We start from the raw sequence: 20705 nt of genomic DNA on the forward strand, positions 1-20705 counted from the left end.
CGATCGTGTACCAGAATTTTCTCCGCATCTGTAAGAAATACTATGTAATAAAATGTTCCTCGTCCGCGCGCCAATCTTCCGATACTTAGAAGGTAAAAGCGACAATCTCCCGATACTTAGAAGGTAAAGGCGCCAATCTCCCGATACTTAGAAGGTAAAGGCGCCAATCTCCCGATACTTAGAAGGTAAAGGTGCCAATCTCCCGATACTTAGAAGGTAAAGGCGCCAATCTCCCGATACTTAGAAGGTAAAGGTGCCAATCTCCCGATACTTAGAAGGTAAAGGCGCCAATCTCCCGATACTTAGAAGGTAAAGGCGCCAATCTCCCGATACTTAGAAGGTAAAGGCGCCAATTTCCAGATACTTAGAAGGTAAAATCGCCAATCTCCCGATACTTGGAAGGTAAAGGTGCCAATCTCCCGATACTTAGAAGGTAAAGGCGCCAATCTCCCGATACTTAGAAGGTAAAGGCGCCAATCTCCCGATACTTAGAAGGTAAAGGCGCCAATCTCCAGATACTTAGAAGGTTAAATCGCCAATCTCCCGATACTTAGAAGGTAAAGGCGCCAATCTCCCGATACTTAGAAAGTAAAGGCGCCAATCTCCTGATACTTAGAAGGTAAAGGCGCCAATCTCCCGATACTTAGAAGGTAAAGGCGCCAATCTCGTGAAACTTAGAAGGTAAAGGCGCCAATCTCCCGATACTTAGAAGGTAAAGGCGCCAATCTCCCGATACTTAGAAGGTAAAGGCGCCAATCTCCCGATACTTAGAAGGTAAAATCACCAATCTCCCGATACTTAAAAGGTAAAGGCGCCAACCTCCTGATACTTAGAAGGTAAAGGCGCCAATCTCCCGATACTTAAAAGGTAAAGGCGCCAACCTCCCGATACTTAGAAGGTAAAGGCGCCAATCTCCCGATACTTAGAAGGTAAAGGCGCCAATCTCCCCGATACGCAGAAGGTAAAGGCGCCAACCTCCCGATACTTAGAAGGTAAAGGCGCCAACCTCCCGATACTTAGAAGGTAAAGGCGCCAATCTCCCGATACGCAGAAGGTAAAGGCGCCAATCTCCCGATACTTAGAAGGTAAAATCACCAATCTCCCGATACTTAGAAGGTAAAGGCACCAACCTCCCGATACTTAGAAGGTAAAGGCGCCAATCTCCCGATACCTAGAAGGTAAAGGCGCCAATCTCCAGATACCTAGAAGGTAAAGGCGCCAATCTCCCGATGCTTAGAAGGTAAAGGCGCCAATCTCTCGATGCTTAGAAGGTAAAGGCGCCAATCTCCCGATACTTAGAAGGTAAAGGCGCCAACCCCCCGATACTTAGAAGGTAAAATCGCCAATCTCCCGATACTTAGAAGGTAAAGGCGACAATCTCCTGATACTTAGAAGGTAAAGGCACCAATCTCCCGATACTTAGAAGGTAAAGGCGCCAATCTTCCGATACTTAGAAGGTAAAGGCGCTAATCTCCCGATACTTAGAAGGTAAAGGCACCAATCTCCTGATACTTAGAAGGTAAAAGCGCCAATCTCCTGATACTTAGAAGGTAAAGGCGCCAATCTCCTGATACTTAGAAATAAAGGAGCCAATCTCCCGATACTTAGAAGGTAAAGGCGCTAATCTCCCGATAATTAAAAGGTAAAGGCGCCAATCTCGTGATACTTAGAAGGTAAAGGCGCCAATCTCCCGATACTTAGAAGGTAAAGGCGCCAATCTCCCAATAATTAGAAGGTAAAATCGCCAATCTCCCGATACTTAGAAGGTAAAGGCGCCAATCTCCCGATACTTAGAAGGTAAAAGCGACAATCTCCCGATACTTAGAAGGTAAAGGCACCAATCTCCCGATACTTAGAAGGTAAAGGCGCCAATCTCCTGATACTTAGAAGTAAAGGCGCCAAACTCCTGATACTTAGAAGGTAAAGGCACCAATCTTCAGATACTTAGAAGGTAAAGGTGCCAATCTTATGATACTTAGAAGGTAAAGGCGCCAATCTCCAGATACTTAGAAGGTAAAGGCGCCAATCTCCCGATACTTAGAAGGTAAAGGCGCCAATCTCCCGATACTTAGAAGGTAAAGGCCCCAACCTCCCGATACTTAGAAGGTAAAGGCGCCAATCTCCCGATACTTAGAAGGTAAAGGCGCCAATCTCCCGATACGCAGAAGGTAAAGGCGCCAACCTCCCGATACTTAGAAGGTAAAGGCGCCAATCTCCCGATACGCAGAAGGTAAAGGCGCCAACCTCCCGATACTTAGAAGGTAAAGGCGTCAATCTCCCGATACTTAGAAGGTAAAATCACCAATCTCCCGATACTTAGAAGGTAAAGGCGCCAACCTCCCGATACTTAGAAGGTAAAGGCGCCAATCTCCCGATACCTAGAAGGTAAAGGCGCCAATCTCCAGATACTTAGAAGGTAAAGGCGCCAATCTCCCGATGCTTAGAAGGTAAAGGCGCCAATCTCCCGATGCTTAGAAGGTAAAGGCACCAATCTCCCGATACTTAGAAGGTAAAGGCGCCAACCCCCCGATACTTAGAAGGTAAAATCGCCAATCTCCCGATACTTAGAAGGTAAAGGCGACAATCTCCTGATACTTAGAAGGTAAAGGCACCAATCTCCCGATACTTAGAAGGTAAAGGCGCCAATCTTCCGATACTTAGAAGGTAAAGGCGCTAATCTCCCGATACTTAGAAGGTAAAGGCACCAATCTCCTGATACTTAGAAGGTAAAAGCGCCAATCTCCTGATACTTAGAAATAAAGGAGCCAATCTCCCGATACTTAGAAGGTAAAGGTGCCAATCTCCCGATACTTAGAAGGTAAAGGCGCTAATCTCCCGATAATTAAAAGGTAAAGGCGCCAATCTCGTGATACTTAGAAGGTAAAGGCGCCAATCTTCCGATACTTAGAAGGTAAAGGCGCCAATCTCCCGATACTTAGAAGGTAAAGGCGCCAACCTCCCGATACTTAAAAGGTAAAGGCGCCAATCTCCCGATACTTAGAAGGTAAAGGCGCCAATCTCCCGATACGCAGAAGGTAAAGGCGCCAACCTCCCGATACTTAGAAGGTAAAGGCGCCAATCTCCCGATACGCAGAAGGTAAAGGCGCCAACCTCCCGATACTTAGAAGGTAAAGGCGCTAATCTCCCGATACTTAGAAGGTAAAGGCACCAATCTCCTGATACTTAGAAGGTAAAAGCGCCAATCTCCTGATACTTAGAAGGTAAAGGCGCCAATCTCCTGATACTTAGAAATAAAGGAGCCAATCTCCCGATACTTAGAAGGTAAAGGCGCTAATCTCCCGATAATTAAAAGGTAAAGGCGCCAATCTCGTGATACTTAGAAGGTAAAGGCGCCAATCTCCCGATACTTAGAAGGTAAAGGCGCCAATCTCCCAATAATTAGAAGGTAAAATCGCCAATCTCCCGATACTTAGAAGGTAAAGGCGCCAATCTCCCGATACTTAGAAGGTAGAAGCGACAATCTCCCGATACTTAGAAGGTAAAGGCACCAATCTCCCGATACTTAGAAGGTAAAGGCGCCAATCTCCTGATACTTAGAAGTAAAGGCGCCAAACTCCTGATACTTAGAAGGTAAAGGCACCAATCTTCAGATACTTAGAAGGTAAAGGTGCCAATCTTATGATACTTAGAAGGTAAAGGCGCCAATCTCCAGATACTTAGAAGGTAAAGGCGCCAATCTCCCGATACTTAGAAGGTAAAGGCGCCAATCTCCCGATACTTAGAAGGTAAAGGCGCCAATCTCCCAATACTTAGAAGGTAAAGGCGCCAATCTCCCGATACTTAGAAGGTAAAAGCGCCAATCACCCGATACTTGGAAGGTAAAGGCGCCAATCTCCCGATACTTAGAAGGTAAAGGCGCCAATCTCCCGATACTTAGAAGGTAAAGGCGCCAATCTCCCGATACTTAGAAGGTATAGGCGCCAATCTCTCGATACTTAGAAGGTAAAGGCGCCAATCTCCCGATACTTGGAAGGTAAAGGCGCCAATCTCCCGATACTTAGAAGGTAAAAGCGCCAATCTCCCGATACTTGGAAGGTAAAGGCGCCAATCTCCCAATACTTAGAAGGTAAAGGCGCCAATCTCCCGATACTTAGAAGGTAAAGGCGCCAATCTCCCGATACTTAGAAGGTAAAGGCGCCAATCTCCCGATACTTAGAAAGTAAAGGCGCCAATCTCCCGATACTTAGAAGGTAAAGGCGCCAATCTCCCGATACTTAGAAGGTAAAGGCGCCAATCTCCCGATACTTAGAAGGTAAAGGCGCAACTCTCTCGATACTTAGAAGGTAAAAGCGCCAATCTCCCGATTCTTAGACGGTAAAGGCGCCAATCTCCCGATACTTAGAAGGTAAAATCACCAATCTCCCAATACTTACAAGGTAAAGGCGCCAATCTCCCGATACTTAGAAGGTAAAGGCGCCAATCTCCCGATACCTAGAAGGTAAAGGCGCCAATCTCCCGATACTTAGAAGGTAAAATCGCCAATCTCCCGATACTTAGAAGGTAAAGGCGTCAATCTCCTGATACTTAGAAGGTAAAGGCGCCAATCTACCGATACTTAGTAGGTAAAGGCGCCAATCTCCCAATACTTAGAAGGTAAAGGCGCCAATCTCCCGATACTTAGAAGGTAAAAGCGCCAATCACCCGATACTTGGAAGGTAAAGGCGCCAATCTCCCGATACTTAGAAGGTAAAGGCGCCAATCTCCCGATACTTAGAAGGTAAAGGCGCCAATCTCCCGATACTTAGAAGGTATAGGCGCCAATCTCTCGATACTTAGAAGGTAAAGGCGCCAATCTCCCGATACTTAGAAGGTAAAGGCGCCAATCTCCCGATACTTAGAAGGTAAAAGCGCCAATCTCCCGATACTTGGAAGGTAAAGGCGCCAATCTCCCAATACTTAGAAGGTAAAGGCGCCAATCTCCCGATACTTAGAAGGTAAAGGCGCCAATCTCCCGATACTTAGAAGGTAAAGGCGCCAATCTCCCGATACTTAGAAGGTAAAGGCGCCAATCTCCCGATACTTAGAAGGTAAAGGCGCCAATCTCCCGATACTTAGAAGGTAAAGGCGCCAATCTCCCGATACTTAGAAGGTAAAGGCGCAACTCTCTCGATACTTAGAAGGTAAAAGCGCCAATCTCCCGATTCTTAGACGGTAAAGGCGCCAATCTCCCGATACTTAGAAGGTAAAATCACCAATCTCCCAATACTTACAAGGTAAAGGCGCCAATCTCCCGATACTTAGAAGGTAAAGGCGCCAATCTCCCGATACTTAGAAGGTAAAATCGCCAATCTCCCGATACTTAGAAGGTAAAGGCGTCAATCTCCTGATACTTAGAAGGTAAAGGCGCCAATCTACCGATACTTAGTAGGTAAAGGCGCCAATCTCCCGATACTTAGAAGGTAAAGGCGCCAATCTCCAGATACTTAGATCAACCAATCACAGAGCAGCTGTCATCTCATCACCACCCCCCCAAACAATTTCTGTATTATATACAATGCAATGTATAGTAGCTCACAATAACCAATCACAGAGCAGCTGTCATCTCATCACCACGCCCCTGAGCAGTTTCTGTATTATATACACTGTAATGTAGAGTAACCCACAACGACCAATCACAAAGCAGCTGTCATCTCATCACCACGCCCCTGAGCATCCTCTGTGTTTTGTAATGTACCCTTCCTTTTCTGTATTTCAGCAGTTGGGGATTCACAATAATGTGCAAGAATGAGAAGAACGAGAAGAGCCAATGGTGAGTCTATGAGGCCAAACAGAGGTTGGGTATGGCTTTGGGATTGCCTAGTAGAAATGGTCACGGAGCCCGATGATGCGTGTTTATTGATTGAGAACATCAAATACAACTTATACAATAAATAAAAGCTCCAGCAGGGATGGTGGGAACCCCTCATAATGGGCACAGCGGGTGTACAGACCCGGGAACTCAGCACAGGGATGGTGGGAACCCCTCATAATGGGCACAGCGGGTGTACAGACCCGGGAACTCAGCACAGGGATGGTGAGAACCCCTCATAATGGGCACAGCAGGTGTACAGACCCGGGAACTCAGCACAGAGATGGTGGGAACCCCTCATAATGTGCACAGCGGGTGTACAGACCCGGGAACTCAGCACATGGATGGTGGGAACCCCTCATAATGGGCACAGCGGGTGTACAGACCCTGGAACTCAGCACAGGGATGGTGGGAACCCCTCATAATGGGCACAGCGGGGGTACAGACCCAGGAACTCAGCACAGGGATGGTGGGAACCCCTCATAATGGGCACAGTGGGTGTACAGACCCGGGAACTCAGCACAGGGATGGTGGGAACTCCTCATAATGGGCACAGCGGGTGTACAGACCCGGGAACTCAGCACAGGGATGGTGGGAACCCCTCATAATGGGCACAGCGGGTGTACAGACCCGGGAACTCAGCACAGGGATGGTGGGAACCCCTCATAATGGGCACAGCAGGGGTACAGACCCGGGAACTCAGCACAGGGATGGTGGGAACCCCTCATAATGGGGCACATCGGGTGTACAGACCCGGGAACTCAGCACAGGGATGGTGGGAACCCCTCATAATGGGCACAGCGGGTGTACAGACCCAGGAACTCAGCACAGGGATGGTGGGAACCCCTCATAATGGGCACAGCGGGTGTACAGACCCGGGAACTCAGCACAGGGATGGTGGGAACCCCTCATAATGGGCACAGCGGGTGTACAGACCCGGGAACTCAGCACAGGGATGGTGGGAACCCCTCATAATGGGCACAGCGGGTGTACAGACCCGGGAACTCAGCACAGGGATGGTGGGAACCCCTCATAATGGGCACAGCGGGTGTACAGACCCGGGAACTCAGCACAGGGATGGTGGGAACCCCTCATAATGGGGCACAGCGGGTGTACAGACCCGGGAACTCAGCACAGGGATGGTGGGAACCCCTCATAATGGGCACAGCGGGTGTACAGACCCGGGAACTCAGCACAGGGATGGTGGGAACCCCTCATAATGGGCACAGCGGGTGTACAGACCCGGGAACTCAGCACAGGGATGGTAGGAACCCCTCATAATGGGCACAGCAGGTGTACAGACCCGGGAACTCAGCACAGGGATGGTGGGAACCCCTCATAATGGGCACAGCGGGTGTACAGACCCGGGAACTCAGCACAGGGATGGTGGGAACCCCTCATAATGGGCACAGCGGGTGTACAGACCCGGGAACTCAGCACAGGGATGGTGGGAACCCCTCATAATGGGCACAGCAGGTGTACAGACCCGGGAACTCGGCACAGGGATGGTGGGAACCCCTCATAATGGGGCACAGCGGGTGTACAGACCCGGGAACTCAGATATTTCACCAGTAGAATGCCCGGGAGATAAAAAAAGACTATTTGAGGGTTGAATCCATATCAGTGGTTGTGGAATATACAGCGCCTTGAAAAAGTATTCATACCCCTTGAAATCTCCCACATCTTGTCATGTGACAACCAAAAACGTAAATGTATTTTATTGGGATTTTATGTGAGAGACACAAAGTGACACATAATTGTGGATGGAAAATGATAAATGGTTTTCAACGGTGTTGGTCTATCACATAAAAATCCCAATAAAATACATTTACATTTTTGGTTGCAACATTTTCAAGGGGTATGAATACTTTTTCAAGGCACTGTACATTTAAATCTAAATATGGAGATATATGATGTATGAGTATTAATATTATTATTATTATTATATTTTCTGTTTCAATATGTTATATTTTATATTCAATCTAAAAATTGTCATTAGAGATATTGTCTCCCTCTGATGTATACGGGTCAGTTCCTTGTTTATATGGTTCTCTTCTCTTCTCTCCTCTTCTCTTTTCTCCTCTTCTCTTCTCTCCATTTCTCTCCTCTTCTCTTCTCTCCTCTTCTCTTCTCTCCTCTTCTCTCCATTTCTCTCCTCTTTTCTCCTCTTCTCTTCTCTCCTCTTCTCTTTTCTCCTCTTCTCTTCTCTCCATTTCTCTCCTCTTCTCTTCTCTCCTCTTCTCTTCTCTCCTCTTCTCTCCATTTCTCTCCTCTTTTCTCCTCTTCTCTTCTCTCCTCTCCATTTCTCTCCTCTTTTTTTCTCCTCTCCTCTTCTCTCCTCTTCTCTTTTCTCCTCTCCTCTTCTCTCCATTTCTCTCCTCTTCTCTTTTCTCCTCTCCATTTCTCTCCTCTTCTCTTCTCTCCTCTTCTCTTCTCTTCTCTCCTCTTCTCTCCATTTCTCTCCTCTTTTCTCCTCTTCTCTTCTCTCCTCTCCATTTCTCTCCTCTTTTTTTCTCCTCTCCTCTTCTCTTTTCTCCTCTCCTCTTCTCTTCTCTTCTCTCCTCTCATCTTCTCTCATCTTCTCTTCTCTCCTCTCCTCTCCTCTCCTCTCCTCTCCTCTTCTCTTCTCTTCTCTTCTCTCCTCTCATCTTCTCTCCTCTTCTCTCCTCTCCTCTCCTCCCCTCTTCTCTCCTCTCCTCTTCTCCCCTCTTCTCTTCTCTCCTCTCATCTCTTCTCTTCTCTTCTCTCCTCTCCTCTCCTCCCCTCTTCTCTCCTCTCCTCTCCTCTTCTCCCCTCTTCTCTTCTCTCCTCTCATCTTCTCTTCTCTTCTCTTCTCTTCTCTTCTCTTCTCTTCTCTTCTCTTCTCTCCTCTTCTCTCCTCTCCTATCCTCTCCTCTCCTCCTCTCTTCTCTCCTCTCCTCTTCTCCCCTCTTCTCTCCTCTTCTCTCCTCTTCTCCCCTCTTCTCTCCTCTTCTCCCTCTTCTCCCTCTTCTCTTCTCTTCTCTCGTCTCCTCCCCTCTTCTCTCCTCTTCTCTTCTCTCCTCTTCTCTTCTCTTCTCTCCTCTTCTCTCCATTTCTCTTCTTCTCTTCTCTCCTCTCCATTTCTCTCCTCTTTTTTTCTCCTCTCCTCTCCTCTTCTCTCCTCTTCTCTTCTCTTCTCTCCTCTCATCTTCTCTTCTCTTCTCTTCTCTTCTCTCCTCTTCTCTCCTCTCCTCTCCTCTCCTCTCCTCTCCTCTCCTCTTCTCTCCTCTCCTCTTCTCTCCTCTCCTCTCCTATCCTCCCCTCTTCTCTCCTCTTCTCTCCTCTTCTCTCCTCTTCTCTCCTCTTCTCTCCTCTCCTCTTCTCTTCTTTCCTCTCCTCTCCTCTTCTCTCCTCTTCTCTCCTCTTCTCTCCTCTTCTCTCCTCTTCTCTCCTCTCCTCTCCTCTTCTCTCCTCTTCTCTCCTCTTCTCTCCTCTTCTCTCCTCTCCTCTTCTCTCCTCTTCTCTCCTCTTCTCGCCTCTCCTCTTCTCTCCTCTCCTCTCCTCTCCTCTCCTCTTCTCTCCTCTTCTCTCTTCTCCTCTTCTCTCCTCTTCTCTCCCCTCCTCTCCCCTTCTCTCCTCCCCTCCTCTTCTCTCCTCTTCTCTTCTCTCCTCTCCTCTTCTCTCCTCTCCTCTCCTCTCCTTTCCTCTCCTCTCCTCTCCTCTCCTCTCCCCCCCTCTCTCCTCCTCTCCTCTCCTCTCCTCTCCTCTTCTCTCCTCTCAGGTATCTTTGCTGTGACTCGGTTGGGGAGATGAGAAATTGGCTGGCAGCGTTCATGTTTGCACAGGTATGTAGAAGACGGAGGTATGAATACTTGTGAGTCTGGCAGCTTTCCATTTAGGCAGTTAGTGAAAAACTCAACAGGGTAGCGATTATCAATGCTTATCATACAAAAAGAGGGGGGAACCCCAAGTCCGACTTAAACGGCACAGTAAACAATGGGGATGTAGAAAAAAAAAACAATCTTTAATAAAATATAGACACACACATGGTAAACAAAAGGACCTAAGAGCTGCATCAACGCGTTTCGCCGTTAGGCTTCTTCAGGACGCATTCTGGATTCAATAATGGTATCTGTTGGCTTTTAACCACTTAAGACCTGGACCTTTAGGCAGCTAAAGGACCCGGCCGTTTCGGTTGTATGCATTATGCACTATTTATGTAGATGCGAGGATCCTTGTTTGTAATACACTGTATTTTGGAAAGAAAAAAAGAAATATAAAATAAAAATATTAAAGAGAAAAAAAAAAGGACCCGGCCAGTTTTGCGTCGCTTTAACTGACAATTGCGCGGTCGTGCGACGTGGCTCCCAAACAAAATTGGCGTCCTTTTTTCCCCACAAATAGAGCTTTCTTTTGGTGGTATTTGATCACCTCTGCTTTTTTTATTTTTTGCGCTATAAACAAAAATAAAGCGACAATTTTGAAAAAAAATGTAATATTTTTTACTTGTTGCTATAATAAATATCCCCCAAAAATATATAAAAAAAACATTTTTTTCCTCAGTTTAGGCCGATATGTATTCTTCTACATATTTTTGGTAAAAAAAAATCGCAACAAGCATTTATCGGTTGGTTTGCGCAAAATTTATAGCGTTTAGAAAATAGGGGATAGTTTTATTGCATTTTTATTAATTTTTTTTTTTTGCTACAAATGGCGGCGATCAGAGATTTTTTTTTCGTGACTGCGACATTATGGCGGACACTTCGGACAATTTAGACACATTTTTGGGACCATTGTCATTTTCACAGCAAAAAATGCATTAAAAATGCACTGATTACTGTGAAAATGACAATGGCAGTTTGGGAGTTAACCACAAGGGGGCGCTGAAGGGGTTAAGTGTGACCTCATCTGTGTTTCTAACTGTAGGGGGTGTGGCTGTAGGTGTGACGTCATCGATTGTGTATCCCTATAAAAGGGAACACACGATCGATGACGCCGCCACAGTGAGGAACGGGGAAGGTGTGTTTACACTCACCTCTCCCCGTTCTTCAGCTCCGGGGACCGATCGCGGGACTCCAGCCGCGATTGGGTCCGCGGGTCCCGCGGCTGTGGTCACAGAGCTTCGGACCGGATCGCGGGAGCGCGCCCCCATGGCTGGGCTTAAAGAGCCACATGTACGTGGATGTACCCAGCCGTGCCATTCTGCCAACGTAAATCGGCGTGAAGGGGTCCGTAAGTGGTTAAGGACCGCCCAACGCCGATATACGTCGGCAGAACGGCACGGCTGGGCACAGGCACATACCTGTACCTCACCTTCCTTTTAAGAGCCCAGCCGTGGGTCCGAAGCTCTGTCGCGGGAGCTGCGGATCCGATCGCCGCCGGTGTCCCACGATCGGGTCACAGGAGCTGAAGAACGGGGAGAGGTGAGTGTAAACAAACCTTCCCCGTTCTTCTCTGTGGCAATGACACTGATCGTCTGTTCCCTGTTATAGGGAACGACGATCAGTGACGTCACGCCTACAGTCACGCCCCTCTACAGTAAGAATCACTTCCTTAGGGCACACTTAACCCCTTAGCGCCCCCTAGTGGTTAACCCCTTCACTGCCATTGTAATTTTCACAGTAATCAGCGCATTTTTATAGCACTTTCGCTGTGAAAATGACAATGGTCCCAGAAATGTGTCACTAGTGTCCGACGCGTCCGCCATAATGTCGCAGTCACGTAAAAAATCGCTGATCGCCGCCATTAGTAGTAAAAAAAAAAAAATATTAATAAAAATGCCATAAAACTATCCCCTATTTTGTAAACGCTATAAATTTGGCGCAAACCAATCGATAAACGCTTATTGCGATTTTTTTTTTTACCAAAAATAAGTAGAAGGATACGTATCGGCCTAAACTGAGGGGAAAAAAACGTTTTTTTTATATATACAGTAGGTGTTTGTGATATTGTTCTTTTAGCACAACAGCGTCGCGCTGATACTCGGCGACAGGGTGCCGAGATCTCGCCGACATCTTGCACTCACTGGAATAGTGACAGCACATCCCAGCAAGCGCGTCATAGAAGCGACGGGAGATCCGACTTGGATTCCCGCCAATTCTACACGTGTGCGGCGTTTGCTATGAATCCTGAGGGGGAAGTCCCCGCCGGATTTTAAATAAAAATCCGGCATGGGTCCCCCCTCAGGAGCATACCGGGCCCTTAGGTCTGTTATGGGTTGTAAGGCGAGCCCCCCTACGCCGAAAAAAACGGCGTAGGGGGTCCCCCTACGATCCATACCAGACCCGTATCCAAAGCACGCTACCCGGCCAGCCAGGAAGGGAGTGGGGACGAGCGAGCGCCCCCCCCCTCCTGAGCCGTACCAGGCTGCATGCCCTCAACATGGGGGGGTTGGGTGCTCTGGGGCAGGGGGGCGCACTGCGGCCCCCCACCTCAGAGCACCCTGTCCCCATGTTGATGAGGACAGGGCCCCTTCCCGACAACCCTGGCCGTTGGTTGTCGGGGTATGCGGGCGGGAGGCTTATCGGAATCTGGGAGCCCCCTTTAATAAGGGGGCCCCCAGATACCGGCCCCCCACCCTAAGTGAATGAGTATGGGGTACATCGTACCCCTACCCATTCACCTGCAAGAAAAGTGGTAAAAACACAAATAAACCACACAGTGTATTAAAATATTTTATTAGTCTGCTCCGGAGGCCGCCCCCTGTCTTCTTTATTAGCTCTTTTACCAGGGGGGGCTTCTTCTTTGACGTCTTCGGGTGGGTGGGGGCCGCCGTCTGGTTCTCTTCCACCGCCGGGGGGGGGGTGGCTTTTAAAAAAGCCCCCACCCCCCCGGCGGGTTTCCTCCGGCGTCTTCGGCGGGGCTCTTCTTCTTACGCTATCCCGACGGGTCTTCTCCGCTATCCGGGGGGTCTCGCCGCTCTCCGCTGTTGACTCGTCGCACCCCGGTTCTTCGTCTTGCAGTCCGGTTCCTTCTTCCGTGCTGTACGTCTTCTTCCGCGCTGTGACGTCATGTTCTTCACTTCTCTTCTTCTCCCGATGTTGACTCGCCGGTCCTCCTCGCTGAAATGACGGATGCGCGCCTTGCATCGGACCTATATAGGCCTCACAGTCCCATCATGCTCTGTACCTACCCATGTGGGTAGGTATCACATGGGTAGGTACAGAGCATGATGGGACTGTGAGGCCTATATAGGTCCGATGCAAGGCGCGCATCCGTCATTTCAGCGAGGAGGACCGGCGAGTCAACATCGGGAGAAGAAGAGAAGTGAAGAACATGACGTCACAGCGCGGAAGAAGAACTCACAGCACGGAAGAAGACGTACAGCACGGAAGAAGGAACCGGACTGCAAGACGAAGAACCGGGGTGCGACGAGTCAACAGCGGAGAGCGGCGAGACCCCCCGGATAGCGGAGAAGACCCGTCGGGATAGCGTAAGAAGAAGAGCCCCGCCGAAGACGCCGGAGGAAACCCGCCGGGGGGGTGGGGGCTTTTTTAAAAGCCACCCCCCCCCCGGCGGTGGAAGAGAACCAGACGGCGGCCCCCACCCACCCGAAGACGTCAAAGAAGAAGCCCCCCCTGGTAAAAGAGCTAATAAAGAAGACAGGGGGCGGCCTCCGGAGCAGACTAATAAAATATTTTAATACACTGTGTGGTTTATTTGTGTTTTTACCACTTTTCTTGCAGGTGAATGGGTAGGGCTACGATGTACCCCATACTCATTCACTTAGGGTGGGGGGCCGGTATCTGGGGGCCCCCTTATTAAAGGGGGCTCCCAGATTCCGATAAGCCTCCCGCCCGCATACCCCGACAACCAACGGCCAGGGTTGTCGGGAAGGGGCCCTGTCCTCATCAACATGGGGACAGGGTGCTCTGAGGTGGGGGGGCCGCAGTGCGCCCCCCTGCCCCAGAGCACCCAACCCCCCCATGTTGAGGGCATGCAGCCTGGTACGGCTCAGGAGGGGGGGGGGGCGCTCGCTCGTCCCCACTCCCTTCCTGGCTGGCCGGGTAGCGTGCTTTGGATACGGGTCTGGTATGGATCGTAGGGGGACCCCCTACGCCGTTTTTTTCTGCGTAGGGGGGCTCTCCTTACAACCCATAACAGACCTAAGGGCCCGGTATGCTCCTGAGGGGGGGACCCATGCCGGATTTTTATTTAAAATCCGGCGGGGACTTCCCCCTCAGGATTCATAGCAAACGCCGCACACGTGTAGAATTGGCGGGAATCCAAGTCGGATCTCCCGTCGCTTCTATGACGGCTCTGTCTCCATCGCGGCAAGCCAGCTCGGCGCTGGCTCCCGCGATGGGGCTCGTAGGTGCTCAATCTCGCCGAGAAAGAGAGCGAGATTGACACAAAATCGGGTTCACCTACTGTATATATGTTTTTGGGGGATATTTATTATAGCAAAAAGCAAAAAATATTGAATTTTCTTCAAAATTGTCGCTCTATTTTTGTTTATAGCGCAAAAAATAAAAACCGCAGAGGTGATCAAATACCACCAAAAGAAAGCTCTATTTGTGGGGAAAAAAAGGACGCCAATTTTGTTTGGGAGCCACGTCGCGCGACCGCGCAATTGTCAGTTAAAGCGACGCAGTGCGGAATCGCAAAAATGGGGCCAGGTCCTTAACCTGCATAATGGTCCGGGGCTCTAGTGGCTAATTTTTTTTCTCCCAGGAACACCCCTTTAATGACATTTCATTTGTCTTTTTTCCAGTATGGCAGTCTGTGGCCAGAAGAGTCGATGCCGGTGCGGACACGGAGCTCCCGGCAGGATCCGTCGCTTGGGAACCGATCGCTTATTCCTATTCGGGGGAATGACATGGAAATCAGGAGAAGCATGGCTGCCTTCACAGCAGACCCGCTAACGGTGAGTAGCGTTGTAGACCGTTCCATGTATTAATCTACGCTCCTAAGCCTCGTACACCCCACCCGTTTTCCTGCCAGGAGAGCTTTTGGCCGGGAAAACCGCACGTGTGTATGCTTCCTCGCAGTTTTCCCGACAGGAAAACTGCCGGCAACCCCGGGGGGAAAATAGAGAACAGCCCTGTACACACGACCGGGAATCCCGACGGGAAAACAGAGGGCTGGATTCAGGTACGAATTGCGCCCTCTTACGGAGAGGCGCAGCGTACCGTTTTAACGCTGCGCCTCCGTAAATTACCTGCGCTACGCTTCATTCATGAAGCAGTAGCTACGTAATTTGCGCGGGCGCTCCTTAAAACTGCCCGGCGTAAGGGCGCGTAATTTAAATGATCCCGTAGGGGGCGTGGATCACTTAAATTAGGCGCGTTCCCGCGCCGAACGTAGTGCGCATGCTCCGTCGGGAAACTTTTTCCGACGTGCATTGCGGCAAATGACGTCGCAAGGACGTCATTTGCTTCAACGTGAACGTAAATGGCGTCCAGCGCCATTCACGATTCACTTACGCAAACTACGTAAAATTTGAACGTCGCGACGCGGGAACGCCGGGTATCCTTTAGCATTGGCTGCCCCTGCTTTTAGCATGGGCAGCCTTACGCTAAAGATGCTGTACGCAACCGACGTAACTTGCGTACGCAGGGGGCGCGCAACATTGTGAATCGGCGTAAGTATGCAATTTGCATACTATACGCTGACCACAAAGGGAGCGCCCCCTAGCGGTCAACGCCATAGGAAAACTGCCGGGTTTAAAACCGCCGGGAATCCCGGCGGAAAAATAGAGAGCAGGTTCTCTATTTTCCCGCCGGGATTCCCGGCAGTTTTCCCTGTCCTCTGATTCTCCAGGGGTGATCCCTGTCCTCTGATTCTCCAGGGGTGATCCCTGTCCTCTGATTCTCCAGCAGTGATCCCTGTCCTCTGATTCTCCAGCGGTGATCCCTGTCCTCTGATTCTCCAGCGGTGATCCCTGTCCTCCGATTCTCCAGCGGTGATCCCTGTCCTCTGATTCTCCAGGGGTGATCCCTGTCCTCTGATTCTCCAGGGGTGATCCCTGTCCTCTGATTCTCCAGGGGTGATCCCTGTCCTCTGATTCTCCAGCAGTGATCCCTGTCCTCTGATTCTCCAGCGGTGATCCCTGTCCTCTGATTCTCCAGCGGTGATCCCTGTCCTCCGATTCTCCAGCGGTGATCCCTGTCCTCTGATTCTCCAGCGGTGATCCCTGTCCTCTGATTCTCCAGAGGTGATCCCTGTCCTCTGATTCTCCAGCGGTGATCCCTGTCCTCTGATTCTCCAGCGGTGATCCCTGTCCTCTAAATCTCCAGCGGTGATCCCTGTCCTCCGATTCTCCAGCGGTGATCCCTGTCCTCTGATTCTCCAGCGGTGATCCCTGTCCTCTGATTCTCCAGCGGTGATCCCTGTCCTCTGATTCTCCAGCGGTGATCTCTGTCCTCTGATTCTCCAGCGGTGATCCCTGTCCTCTGATTCTCCAGCGGTGATCCCTGTCCTCTGATTCTCCAGCGGTGATCCCTGTCCTCTGATTCTCCAGCGGTGATCCCTGTCCTCTGATTCTCCAGCGGTGATCCCTGTCCTCTGATTCTCCAGCGGTGATCCCTGTCCTCTGATTCTCCAGCGGTGATCCCTGTCCTCCGATTCTCCAGCGGTGATCCCTGTCCTCTGATTCTCCAGCGGTGATCCCTGTCCTCTGATTCTCCAGCGGTGATCCCTGTCCTCTGATTCTCCAGCGGTGATCCCTGTCCTCTGATTCTCCAGCGGTGATCCCTGTCCTCTGATTCTCCAGCGGTGATCCCTGTCCTCTGATTTTTCAAATTTTGACGCGGGAACAACGGCCATACTTAGCTGGCCTAGCCAATGTTATTTGTTCGACTAACTTTACGCCGGAAAAAGCCTTACGTAAACGACGTAAAAAAAATGTGCCGGGCGCACGTACGTTTCTAAATCGGCGTATCTAGCTCATTTGCATATTCTACGCCGAACTCAACGGAAGCGCCACCTAGCGGCCAGCATAAATATTGCACCCTAAGATACGACGGCGTAGGAGACTTACGCCGCTCGTATCTTAGCCTAATTTAAGCGTATCTGGTTTCACAAAGCACTTACGCCGACGTATAACAAGTTACGCCAACGTAAGTGCAAATGTGCGCCGTCGTATCTGTGCGCCAGACCCACAAACATATATGCGCCTAAAACCAGGCTACACCCCGCGGACATATCCTGCTTACGCCGGCGTAGGGTGGGCGCACATTTAGGCTGGGTGCATGGTGCCGCTCCCATTGATTAGCCATTCAAACATGCAAATGAGGGAAATACGGCGATTCACGAAACTGCGTGCGCCCGGCGCAGGCTACGCGAGGTGCGCGTAAGTTGTACGTCCGGCGTAAAGTTATGCCCCATAAATGAGGTGCAACCCGGCACAGGTCTGCACCAGGGAACACAAGCCGGCGTATTTTACGTTGGACGTGTGTCTGGCTGGGCGTAGGTTACGTTCACGCCGTACGCAGTGATCCGGCGTAGTTTAGGCAGTTGTTTCCGACGTGGTTGTGAGCAGGCGCAGGGGGATGCGTCCACGTCACGACGCATGCGCAGTTCGTGATATGTATTTGTCTGGAGCTCGGCCCATCATTTGCATGGGGTCGCGCCATATTTGCATGGGCCACGCTCACTTCCACCTACACCGGCGTACTCCTTCGAATCCCACGCCACGCTGGCGCAGCGTTGGGAGCACTGGCTTGCTGAATTCAACTGCGTTGGCGTAGCGTACATTGGTTACTCTATGGCGGCGTAATGTGCGCCCTGCTCTCTGTGAATCTGGGCCTTAATTTTTATTGGTCACTTTCATTATTTTTCCCATTATGGGCGTGAGTGGGGAGGGGCCTCGTGTCTACGTTCTGCTTAACCACTTCCAGACCGCCGCATGTATATGTACGTCGGCAGAATGGCACGGACAGGCACATTGGCGTACCTGTACGTCCCTGCCTAGACGTAGGTCGGGGGTCTGATCGGGAACGCCCCCCCGCTACATGCGGCGGTCGGATTCCCGCGGGGAGCGATCCGGGACGACAGCGCGGCTATTCGTTTATAGCCGCCCCATCGCGAACGCTCCCCGGAGCTGAAGAACGGGGAGAGCCGTACGTAAACACGGATTCCCCGTTCTTCACTGTGGCGGCGTATCGATCGAGTGATCCCTTTTATAGGGAGACTCGATCGATGACGTCAGTCCTACAGCCACACCCCCCTACAGTTGTAAACACACACTAGGTGAACCCTAAATGTTACAGAACCCCCTGTGGTTAACTCCCAAACTGCAACTGTCATTTTCACAATAAACAATGCAATTTAAATGCATTTTTTGCTGTGAAAATGACAATGGTCCCAAAAATGTGTCAAAAGTGTCCGAAGTGTCCGCCATAATGTCGCAGTCACGAAAAAAATCGCTGATCGCCGCCATTAGTAGTAAAAAAAAAAAAAAATAATAAAACTATCTCCTATTTTGTAAACGCTATAAATTTTGCGCAAACCAATCGATAAACGCTTATTGCGATTTTTTTTTACCAAAAATAAGTAGAAGAATACGTATCGGCCTAAACTGAGGAAAAATCTTTTTTTTATATATTTTTGGGGGATATTTATTACAGCAAAAAGTTAAAAATATTGCATTTTTTTCAAAGTTGTCGCTCTATTTTTGTTTATAGCGCAAAAAATAAAAACCGCAGAGGTGATCAAATACCACCAAAAGAAAGCTCTATTTGTGGGGAAAAAAGGACGCCGATTTTGTTTGGGAGCCACGTCGCACGACCGCGCAATTGCGACGCAGTGCCGAATTGTAAAAACGCCTTTGGGCATTTAGCAGCATATTGGTCCGGGGCTTAAGTGGTTAAAGCGCTTTCAAATTTTAGAATTAAAAGCAGAGGCGTAATGAGCGAGGAGGAGGTGTGTAGCAGGGGAGAGCGGCACACATCTCCAGCTCCTCGCTTGCTTTGCGTAGACAGCGGCAGCTCTGACAGTCTCGTGCTTCAGGCACCCTACTACTTGAAAAGGAGCTTCAGCCGAGAGAGAGAAACTTCTGTCTAATAGGAGTTATTTTTTATGATGGGTTCAGTGGGATGCAGATGATAAACGTCGCAGAAATAGGAGCGCAGTGATTGACAAGCCGTCGCGGCGATGTGCAGATAAGTATACGCCGTTCCCGTCTGTCTGGCGGGTGGAAGACAGGAGGAGAGCGCGCCGTATCCTTCATTTCATCTCCGTTTTTTCTTTGATCACTTCAAAAGCAGGATGAGATTCGCTCTAATCGCAGCTAAAGGGGGTCACAGTGAAAGAGACGGTGTCATTCGCGGTCCAGAGAGCGGCGCGGTCTTATCGACTTTCCGGGCTACATTACAGGTAGCAATTATACGGAATGCCGGTGGACAGAGGAGATGACTAAAGAGGAACTCTAATGCCGCGTACGCACGATCGGATTTTCCTTCCGGAATAAACTCTGACGGGTTTTTCCCAACGGAATTCCGCTCAAGCTGTCTTGCATACACGCGGACACACCAAACTCCGACCGCCGAGAACGCGGTGACGTACCACACGTACGACGAGCCGAGATCAATGAAGTTCAATGCTTCCGAGCATGCGTTGAATTGTTTCCGAGCATGCGTGTGTTTTTTTTCTCTGTCGGAATTCCACACAGACGAACCGAATTTCCGATCGAGTTTTTTTTTCCGTCTGGGAGAAAAAGAGAACGGGCTAGACTCAGAAAGAATTTACGCTGGCGTATCTATAGATACGCCGCGTAAATTCAAACCTGCGCCAGCGTATCTTCTTTCTGTATTCAGAAAGCAAGATACGCCGAAATTAGCCTAAGATCCGACTAGCGTAAGTCTCTTACACCGCCGTATCTTAGGGTGCATATTTACGCTGGCCGCTAGGTGGCGCTTCCGTCGTTTTCGGCGTAGAATATGCAAATGACCTAGATACGCCGATTCACAAACGTACGTGCGCCTGGCGGAATTTTTTTACGTCGTTTGCGTTCGGCTTTTTCGGCGTAAGGTTGCTCCTGCTATTATGAGGCGTACGCAATGTTAAGTATGGCCGTCGTTCCCGCGTCGAATTTTGAAATGTTTACGTTGTTTGCGTAAGTCGTTCGCGAATAGGGATGTACGTAAGTTACGTTCACGTCTAAAGCAATGACGATTTGCGGCGTAATTTTGAGCATGTGCACTGGGATTCTTTCATGAACGGCGCATGCGCCGTTCGTAAAAAACGTAAAATACGCGGGGTCACCATTCATTTGAATAAAACACGCCCACATCATCCCCATTTGAATTAGGCGGCCTTACACCGGCCCACATACGTTACGCCGCCGTAACTTAGGGCGCAAGTTCTTTATGAATACAGAACTTGCACTAAATTACGCAGGGCTTTCTGAATCTAGCCCAACATGTTCTCTTTCTAAGTCTGTCGGAATTTCCGATGGAAAAAGCCCAGATGGGGCATGCACACGGTCGGAATATCCGATAAAGAAATTCCGTCTGACTTTTTCCATCGGAAATTTCCGACCGCGTGTACACACGATTGGAATTTCCGACAAGAAAAGTCCGATGTGAGCTTTTGGTCGAAAATTCTGACCGTGTGTAGGTCCCATCGGAATTTTTCTTTCGGAATTTTTCTTTCGGAATTTTTCTTTCGGAATTTTTCTTTCGGAATTTCCGACAGCAAAAATTTGAGAGCCTGCAAGGACCAGGGCCGTCTTTAACCACTTGCCGCCCGCCAATGACAGATTGACGGCGGCAAAGTGGTTGTAGAATCCTGACTGGACGTCATATGACGTCCTCAGGATTCTGAGCCGCTGCGCACCCCCGGGGGCGCGCATCGCGGCGATCGTTGTTGCAGGGTGTCAGTCTGACACCCCGCAACACCGATCTCGGTAAAGAGACTCTCACGGAGACTCTTTACCACGTGATCAGCCGTGTCCAATCACGGCTGATCACGATGTAAACAGCAAAAGCCGGTA

At 49.8% G+C, this 20705-nt stretch overlaps 1 protein-coding gene across 8 annotated transcripts in view; it reads left to right on the forward strand.

Annotated features, from left to right (window-relative positions):
• Positions 1–20705, forward strand: part of ARAP1 (ArfGAP with RhoGAP domain, ankyrin repeat and PH domain 1) — a 279811-nt gene that overhangs the window by 252372 nt on the left and 6734 nt on the right. For 6 of the 8 annotated variants that reach the window (XM_040339771.1, XM_040339773.1, XM_040339775.1 and 3 more), the window contains 3 exons: positions 5717–5770; positions 9552–9615; positions 14484–14636. In XM_040339771.1, the coding sequence (XP_040195705.1) occupies positions 5717–5770; positions 9552–9615; positions 14484–14636 (271 nt within the window). The remainder of the gene's footprint in view (positions 1–5716; positions 5771–9551; positions 9616–14483; positions 14637–20705) is intronic. The other 2 variants (XM_040339774.1, XM_040339776.1) reach the window with 1 other exon arrangement.

This window comes from Rana temporaria, chromosome 2 (assembly GCF_905171775.1).
Source record: "Rana temporaria chromosome 2, aRanTem1.1, whole genome shotgun sequence".
Taxonomy (NCBI): Eukaryota; Metazoa; Chordata; class Amphibia; order Anura; family Ranidae; genus Rana; species Rana temporaria.